This window comes from Mangifera indica, chromosome 11 (genome assembly GCF_011075055.1).
Source record: "Mangifera indica cultivar Alphonso chromosome 11, CATAS_Mindica_2.1, whole genome shotgun sequence".
Taxonomy (NCBI): Eukaryota; Viridiplantae; Streptophyta; class Magnoliopsida; order Sapindales; family Anacardiaceae; genus Mangifera; species Mangifera indica.
In genome coordinates this window covers 8,433,775-8,443,724 of record NC_058147.1, presented here as the reverse complement: position 1 = coordinate 8,443,724, position 9,950 = coordinate 8,433,775, and the positions used below count along the sequence as shown (strand labels likewise).

At 32.8% G+C, this 9,950-nt stretch overlaps 1 protein-coding gene across 1 annotated transcript; it reads left to right on the top strand.

Moving 5' to 3' along the window:
- Positions 1 to 2,191: 2,191 nt before the first annotated feature.
- On the top strand, positions 2,192 to 5,441 carry LOC123229257 (laccase-15-like). The gene is given in 9 exon segments (XM_044654919.1): positions 2,192 to 2,341; positions 2,443 to 2,594; positions 2,693 to 2,937; positions 3,571 to 3,641; positions 3,643 to 3,712; positions 3,844 to 4,505; positions 4,507 to 4,693; positions 4,696 to 4,767; positions 5,125 to 5,441. Coding segments are annotated over 9 exon segments (1,695 nt in total). The 5' UTR covers positions 2,192 to 2,236; the 3' UTR covers positions 5,256 to 5,441.
- The last annotated feature ends 4,509 nt before the right edge of the window (positions 5,442 to 9,950 follow it).

Sequence of the window (9,950 nt, the reverse complement as noted above, 5' to 3'; positions counted from 1 at the left end):
ACAGGGAGGAATTCCGCAAATGGGAGGAATTCTGCAATATTTCCTAGCTGTGATTGCACCTTATAGAATTAATTGATTTTTGAGAAAATCCACTTCATACCGTCAGTCTTTTTCTTTTTTTTTTTTTAATTTTAAGACGGAAATTCTTTTCAATAACAATCTCAAACAAACTCTTATTATTTAAGATATCTCCGTAGATGTTGCTTAGATATTAACATACCAATTCTAAGTAAACAAAATGAATTAATTAGATAAGCAACACAATTTATCCTACTTTTACTTTGTTATGAGGATAAGGTTGATCATCTATAATAGATTCTTATTGGACCATTCTAAAATTTTGATTTCTAGTTTGACATGGATTGGGTTGGCTCAAATATGAATAAGGTCTAACTTAAAATTAATTATAATCTAAAAGAAACAATTCGAAATTGAGCAGTTGAAACTCATACTTGGTTAAAAAAAATTTTTATTTTAAATTCAATCCAAATTAGTTTAAACTTGAATGTCCAAATTAACTTGAACTTTGTTTGTTTATAAAAACTTAATTTATTTGATCCAAGTCCAAATTCAAGTTCAAACATTCATATCAAGTGCAACCTTTCATATGGTATACAAACATACATTGAATGTTGATTGATGATTAACCTAAAAAGATAAAGAGATTGTATTTTGATAAATGAGAAACTCTGTTTCGTTAAGGAAATAAATAAATTAAGTTTAGCTGAGGAGAAGTCTTCTCTATTGATAAACTACAACTTCACTCTCTCAAATAAGTTACTTCTAATTCTAGATTTTATACAATACAATATATATCTTTACTATTTTACTACCTCAAGACTAAATTTTCAAGGTATGTAATTAAATACGTCTTTATTAGTCTACCAACTCAAGAGTAAAGTTTCAAACATATCTAATTTCAACATAAGTTAGGTCCATCAAGAAGTTCCTCTCCTAATGTCTATGGTATTATTTTGGATAAATCTTAAAAAGTATTACTTTCTAATATTTCCATACTTTTTACCATTCGAAAGCAATCTAAACCTACTGCTTACTGTAAGTACCAATTAATTATGATATCTTGAAACCAAATCTAATTATATATACTAAATTTGTCTTAAATTTGACTATGTAGGCTAAAGAAAGATGCCGTCAGTATCGATACTCTTGTTTTAGAGAAGTAGTTGAGAATTACAAGTGAGCTATCTAACTTCCAATACTGTACATATGTAAACCATGGGCAACCTAGTAATAAAGTTGTACATGGAAGAAATAATAAAATCTTAAAGGTTAATGAAAATTTGAAAGGATAATAATAATAGACCAAAACACCTATTATTACCCAAGGTTTAGTTTATTTCAAAACTTATATTTGTGAAATTTTAAAAATTCAAATACTCCTTTATCAACCAACTTTTATTAAAATTTTCTATTATATATAAGAGTAAAACTATCATTTTAATAATAATATTAAAAAATATATAATTTCATCTCATTTGATTTTAAAAATTAATAATTTCCTCTTAAATAACCTTTTTCCCCTAGGTTTTTTCTTATGCATTTTCCGGCCAACAACTTTTCCTCTTAAGCCACCTTATCTGCCGACTTGAGCTCCACTTGACCCCTTTTGCCCCACTTGAGTCCATCATAGCATTTAAATTGTACATTAAGGTCACATTGACTCGAACTTTAGCAATATATCACCAGGAAAAATAAAATTAGTTGTACAATTGAAGGAATTAACTATGCTACCAGGATTATAATACACAACGAGTACTGTTTTTATATATACACACACGCGCGCGCACACACCAGGTTTACAGAGTCTTGATTATTATTTTGTCTCTGATCCGATTAAAAAATTTGATATATTTTTCTTACGACAATTTTCCGATACTTTTTGAAGTGTTGTTAGTTTACTCTGACATTTCAATAGCATTTCTACATCAAAAATATCAAATTTCATTGAACGCCTACTGAAATATGAACAACTCTAAACAGGTGCAAAAGAATGTCAATTGAATTGTAATTTAGTGCAATATATGTGCACTTTAATTTGTAAGAGTGTGCAAGCTTCGTATTTCTTATTTTCTTGTTTTCACACTGATCTTCTTTGGCTAATTTTCTTAAGAATTCAAGTTCATTACTTCTCAAATAATCACCATCTCGTTTCCCTATATATATTCATGCACCAACTACTTCAAGTATACCTAACTGAAGAAGCAAACAACCATAGATGGCAGTCGCTAAACAGCTAAGAACATTCTCCTTCAAAATATTTTGGTTTATTCTCTCTTGTAGCCTTCATTGCCTTGCTTCACCTCACCATCATAACTTCGTGGTGAAAACTGTTATTTCTCTTGCACAACTTATCTTCAAAAGTTTACATTATTGTTATGCACGCATGCAGAAAAATCTTGAAGGGCTACTTAATTTTTGCAGGTCAAAGAAGCTCCATACACAAGACTGTGCGGCACAAAGAAGATCCTCACTGTAAATAGACAATTTCCGGGTCCAACCCTCAGGGTTCATAAAGGGGATAAAATTTTTGTCAAGGTTCATAACAATGGAAAATACAACATCACAATTCACTGGTAAAACTCGACCAAATTAACTATTCTTTACCCCGGTGAAATTAACTAACAGCCACCGAAAACTGGTAATATTTTATATGGTGAATATTTACTTGCAGGCATGGAGTGAAACAGCCTAGGAACCCGTGGTCAGATGGTCCTGAATACATAACGCAGTGCCCATTTCAACCAGGAGCAAGTTTCACACAGAGGATTATATTTTCTACAGAAGAAGGGACTCTGTGGTGGCATGCTCACAGTGACTGGTCACGTGCAACAGTCCATGGAACTATTTTTGTATACCCAAAACATGGAACTAGCTACCCTTTCCCTAAGCCTGATGCCGAGGTGCCAATTATATTGGGTAATATTCAGTTTACTCTCTGTTCTTATTACCCTCTTCTAAGAATTACTTAAATTAATGATCGAGATTCCTTGATAACGCGAATTTCGATTTCAAATAAATCTTATTGAAGTTTTTCTATTTGGAATGTAAGTCTTATTACCTGGGCCAAAATTTTCATGACCACATGTTTATAATGTCAACGTGGTGATCTATTAGATCATTGGTTAATTAACATCTCCCTCTTGAATCTAATCTGGGGATGTCAGGGTCAAATTCATATTGCTATCAAATTATTAACTAAGTGTAATTATTTTAATTCATATTAACGTCATAATTAGAGATTATAGAGAGATAAAATTCATATTGCTTCTAAATGATTTTCCGGTTGTACATTTCTTCAAGTCCATGCGTGCTCGTTCTAACTGGATTATTTACATAAATACGTATGTCTTGATCATCAGGAATTGTGCTTCTTTATATAAATACAAACATACGTACGTACATATATACACAGGCGTGTGTATTCTTCTGTAAATTTTCTTGTACCATCAAAATTTGCCCCAAAATCTGGCTATAACATGAAGCAAACTATAATAGCAAAACTTTCTTGTACAAGTAAATTACTCTCTGAGAATTATGAAAAAAATGTAGGAGAGTGGTGGAAGAAAGATGTGATGAAGATCCTACAGGAATTTCTTAAAACTGGGGGAAGCAAACTATAATAGCCCCAACGTCTCTGATGCTTTCACTATAAATGGTCAGCCCGGTGGCACGTATCCATGTTCAAAATCAGGTGTGCATTGTCTCAACTACTCTATTCTTCAAACTTAAACGACCTCGTGAAATTTTATTGCAATTTTATTAGGAATATTTGTCGTTTCCTTTAAATGTAATTTCTTTTCAACTAATATCTTCTACTTTCAGAAACATTTCGCCTATTTGTCGATCAAGGCAAAACTTATCTACTCCGCATGGTAAATGCCGCTGTGGACACCATTCTCTTCTTCGCTATTGCACACCATAATCTTACGGTTGTTGGCACAGACGGAAGCTACACTAAACCATTAACAAGCAACTACATTGCAATTTCTCCTGGGCAAACCCTAGATGTTCTTCTTCACGCCAACCAAATCTCTAACCTTTATTACATGTCAGCGAGAGCTTATTCGAGTGGCGTTAATGTTCCTTTTGACAATACCACAACCACAGCTTTAATTCTATACAGTGGAAACTACTCACTTTCATCTCCTGCCTTGCCTTATCTTCCTTATTATAACGACACAACTGCAGCCTTCAATTTTATCGAAAACCTTCGAAGTTTAGCTAAAAAAGATCATCCCATTGATGTCCCCTTAAGCATTAACACTAGATTAATCTCCACAATTTCAGTAGACACATTTCCCTGCAGCGAAAACCATCCATGCGAAGGACCAAACGGAACTCGCCTTTCGGCTAGCATGAACAACATAAGTTTTGTTGACCCTTTCATTGATATACTTGAAGCTTACTACAAACACATCAACGGGGTGTATGGATACCGTTTTCCACGGTTTCCTCCATTGATGTTTAATTTTACAGCAGATTATTTTGCCGATCATCTTAGAGATACCGGAACAAGGAACGGAGGTGAGGGTGTTGAATTATAATTCTACAGTGGAAATAGTGATGCAAGGTACGAATTTAGTGGCTGGAATCGATCACCCCATGCATTTGCATGGACACAGCTTTTTTGTTGTAGGATTAGGGTTTGGAAATTTTGATAAAGACAAGGACCCTTGGAAATTTTGAACACCGTTACTGTGCCTAGAAATGGCTGGGCAGCCATCAGATTCAGGGCAAACAACCCCGGTAAGGAAAATCAGCCATAACCTATCCCTATCAATAAGTAGAGATTAGTCATTGATAATAAGTATATTAGAATGAAACAAAACATAACCATACATTATCATTAATGTATCAGTATCATTAGATCTTCAAAACTCATAAGAGCTCAGATAAGAAAAGAATCCAAATTCTTACCCCCCTTAAATATTAGAAATGTTTAAATAATCCTTAACTGAAAATATTTTTGTTCTTTATAGATTAGAAGATCTCTCATTTTGATATTTTCACAATTTTACAAAAACCAAGTTTTATGCATTTCTCCTTAATGATTATTAGAATCAAGAATATATCTAATAGTTATGATTTGATTTGATGGTACAGGAGTTTGGTTCATGCACTGTCATTTAGAGAGGCACCTCACTTGGGGAATGGAGACAGTATTCATCGTGAAGGACGGCAAAAAACCTGAAGGAAGGATCCTGCCTCCACCAGAAGACTTGCCCCCATGTTAAACAGAATTAGAACTTGAAATTTGTATGCTTAATTAAGATCTATATATTAAGTTCCAAAAAGTTAAAACATCTTTAAAAATTAACATATATTCATGGATGGAATTTACGACTTTTGTTTCAGATATTTTGAAATGTGGTAGAAGTCAAATCTCAGATCGGGCATTTGTCAAATCTACGACTTTTGAATGAGTTGGCATATTACTAAATTCATTAGAAACAACGTAGCTTAAAGGGATAAACATAAATAACTTGTCAGACTTCTTAATTGCAAACGAATAATAAGACACATGAAGCAGTGTCATTATGAAAGCCAGAAAGAAAACTTGTGAATTAAGAAAATTGTAGAAGAATATGAGAAAATGCTTCATTAAAGGTCAAAATAGAAATTACAATTGTATTTATGCACGTGCAAATCCTTGTCTCATTCGATCTAAACCATTAATTTTCCGTGAGAAAAACACAAAAAGCACAAATATGAGCCGATGAATTTGAACGAAAAGATACATAGAAACAACGAAGTGAAAAAATGAGCATTAAGGGTATCCCATGTTTATTGAACCCAATATTACTTATACCAATTTAGATGAAACGTAAGTATTGAACAAAAACTCATTATTTCATTAAAAGACTTGTCACCTCAAGTCTAACGTCGCCCATTGATTCTTTATTCATCCTTAACATCATTTTAACAAGGTTGTAACAGAAAAGTTATAGTCAGCCAAACATTATGAAAAACAAAGTCTTATTCTATATATATCAACATATTCTTAACATCCTGCTTCAATTTTAATGGGAATAATTTAACTTGAACAAAGAATGTATTCGTTACAAACTTTAAACATTCAGCTAACTTGAGCAATTATAGAACAATAAGCTTATTTGGGCTACAAACTTTAACACACCCAACAAACTTCTATCATTTGGACTAGAAGCCAACTAATCCTCTCTCAAAAAATAACATCACATTCAGAAACAACTAAATCACAATTTTCCAGAATAAAATTACAAAAATTAGCACTTTCGAACAATTAGCAGACTTGTATCACTTACCATAATAAGAACATAACCATCCTCCTACAAAAAATTAAAAAAACATAATTCCGAGCAAATAAATCCAACAACATCTATTGCCAATAAATAATCAGAAACTAACCTTTCAACCGAAAATAAAAGGCAACAAACAAGCTATTCAACTTCTTTACACAAAAGAAAAACTCGTCCCTCATCCTTTAGCATCCTGTATTTCAGATGGCTTATTGACTACATGAACATCTACAATATTCAACTTGATTCTCAAAACTTCAAAACAAGCTGTTGGAAGAGATTTTGTGAAAACTTGTATTGTAAACTCAATAAGAACATAATGAACTTTAAGGACTTTTAGGCTACTTGTTTCCTAATAAAATGAACATCAAGTTCAATATGTTTTGTTCTCCTATGTAGTACTGAATTAGATGTTGAAGCTCCAACACTTTAACTGTCACACCACACCACAGTATCATCAAACAATGAAATGTCAATTTCTTCAAATAGACTTCTTAACCAGACTACTTATGCGACAACTTGGCTTAAATCCACACACTTTGATTTTGTGGATGATAAAGCAACTACCATTTGTCTCTTTGAACGCAATTGTATCAAATTATCTCCTAAGTAAATGCAATAATCACTAGTGGATTTTATCACCAATATTCCTTTCCCAGTCAACACTTAAAAATACCTCAATTTTACCATAGAAGAAGGCTTAAATAGAAGATCATAATGAAGTGTCCCTTTATCATATCTAAGAGCCTTTTTCATTGCTTACTACTGTAATTGTGATGGATTCTTATGAAATTTACTCAGCTTATCTATTGCAAAACACACTTTAGGCTTGGATAGGGTAATATATTGTAAGGCACCATTTATACTCTTGTATCTGGTAGGGTTTTCATAAGAAAGAATATCACCTACAAAAGGTTTTACTCCAGCAGCCATATATTCAGGCATTAAATTGGTTGGCAACTTGCATCTGAGTTTTTATTATCATTGGCATATTTGGCTTGGTAAAAAAATAAACCAAGTGTTGATCTATAAGGTTCTATTCCTAAGAAATAACTTGAATCTCCCAAATTCTTTAAAGCAAACTTAGCTCTAAGATCTTCAATCAAAGCCTGGATATACTTGTTATTTAGTTAAAAGTATGTCATCCACATAGACAAGTACATAATCTACATGACTTCACCTTATAAAAACAAACAGCTAGAATCAACTACTGAATTAAGGCATCCTCTTTCTAATTATGCTTGTTCTAATTGCATATATCAGACTCAAGGAGCCCACTTCCACCCATAGAGAGCTTTTGTTAGCTTACACACATAATAAGGATACTCTTGTTGGAGATATAATTCAAAATCTGTTGCAAGAAAGCTCTGCAACATTCTCTCAAGATTACTTATATTGTTACCTAATAATCAGAAATCGTTTCTAGTCAAAGATAATACCAACTAGCTTCTTATTTTTCTGCATTTTAGTTATTTGTAAGTCTATAAATAAGTATTATTAAAATATCAATGTGTGGCTTCTTCAATTCTCAAAAAAATTCTCTTATTTTCTTCAACTGCTATTAGCATTAGTTCTCCTCTTAAATCTAACAACCCTTCACAAAACCATAAGGTTGTCTCATGTAAATCTTTTCTTGAAAAGATCCATGTAGGAAATCATTATTTACATCTACTTGATGGATATTTTTAGTAGAAGGAGATTTTAAAGGTTAGTATAACTCGTATGGTGACTGATGTGACTATAAGATTAAAAGTCTCTTGATAATCCAGCCCTGAGCATTTGTTGGTATCATTTGGCTACTAATGTAGCTTTCACTTTTGTATCCATATGAATTCAACTTTTCTCTTGAAAACCCATTGTTGATCAACAGGATATAGATTCCAAGTTTTGTTTTAATTAGAGCCCCATGCTAATTTTTCATAGCTTGAAAATATCAACAACAAACTTTTGCTTCTAAAAAAAATATAAATTAAAATGATGACAAAGCAACACAAGTGGTTTTAGTGGGAAATGAACCATACTTAGATCTTGTCACCATAAGATGTTAGTTGTGTGACTTTGATACCTCTATAACATATTGATCTACACAGGGCAAGATAACTTCCAATTTGATAGTTGAATGAGTATATGTGGAATGGATAGTTTGTGCTAAAAGTACGAAAGTGTCTAAATTGCTAGATATTTAGTGTGGTATGGAACGTGTTTGAGATGATTTTAAAGTTTGTTTGGAATGTGTATCTTGAAGTTTTGATGGAATAGGGGAGTCTAAGGCATAAGTAGATTGAGGTATGGATAAAGTTTTTGAAAAAAAAAATTCTAACTATCAGGACTTGCTAGGGTAGGAATCAGCAGAATATAACTTCAATGAATTATGTGAATAGTAAGAAGACATATTGATGGGTACCCAAGAATATCTCTCCAGAAAACAATAGCAACAAGTCTCCTCAACTACAAAACCAACCTCAGATTCCAGAATCCCTACTAAGTTTCAAAATACAAGCAATGGAAACAAGTTGTAATTATAAAGATTTGTATGTACAATGTAAAACCAACAACAATAAGATAAACAAAGATCTTATATTAAACACTTGAGAAATGAAATACAAATTGTTTAGATAAACTTTCTGACATATTTACTTTCATTGAAAGCAAATCACAGAAAATATAACCACTCAGAATCAACAGCAACTCAATTTTCCTCCAGCTTTCGAGAGGCTAGGTCTTTCCTTCACTACCTATTCTTCTATTTTCTTCTTCTCTACTCTTTTCTTTCTTTCCCACAACTATTATTCCAACCTTCTCCTTGCAATGCCTCCTCCAATCTTGTGATGCCACCTCATTTATGGATACCCTTCTGGTCCCCTGTGTTAGTTGTAGGCCTGTTGTGCAAAATATTGGTAAATGGCTTTCTATTGCATGTTTTTTTACCATGCTACCATGTGTCTTTAGAGACATTTTCTTCCTTTGATTATTCTTCCTACAAGAGTGATATATGAGTTCTAACATTACCCCACCTAACGAGAACCACTTTATCCTCAAGGTGGAGATGAATATTACTCGTGTTACCAGGATACTTCCAAAAGAGATTAGAACATGCATCTGTGACATCGGTCTAACGTGTATTCTTGTCAAGGAAGACAATAAGTAAACGCTATAAGAACCAACACATTGTCAAATCATAAGTTGTCTTTCCATAATCACATATGCAAAACCATTGCCAGTCAAAAGGTGGAAGTAAAATGACAATGCCCAAAAGAAGTTAAACAATTGCCTAAACCTGTAAACATCTTGAGTAAGAATTTGTTCACAGTTTCCACAAACAATTAAAGCATCAAAAAACGAAGTCGACACAAATTTGTTATCCTCATTCTCCCTTAAAGAATATAACCCTAAATCCTAAGCGACCATAATCCCATAAACCCTTCCCACAGGTCTGACAAACCCTAACTTCCCCGCACCCTCATTAGGCATCTTCCTTAACATATCAACCATAATCCAAACATATTTTAACCAACTCCAAATAACAACAATTGTTTCTTAGCGACAATGAAATTATCATATTGAAAAGTATCAAACTCACATGTTGGGATCTTGCGATCAAATTTCTTCATGTCCTTCCAAGGTCCATTCATAAGAGGAAAATTCAAAACC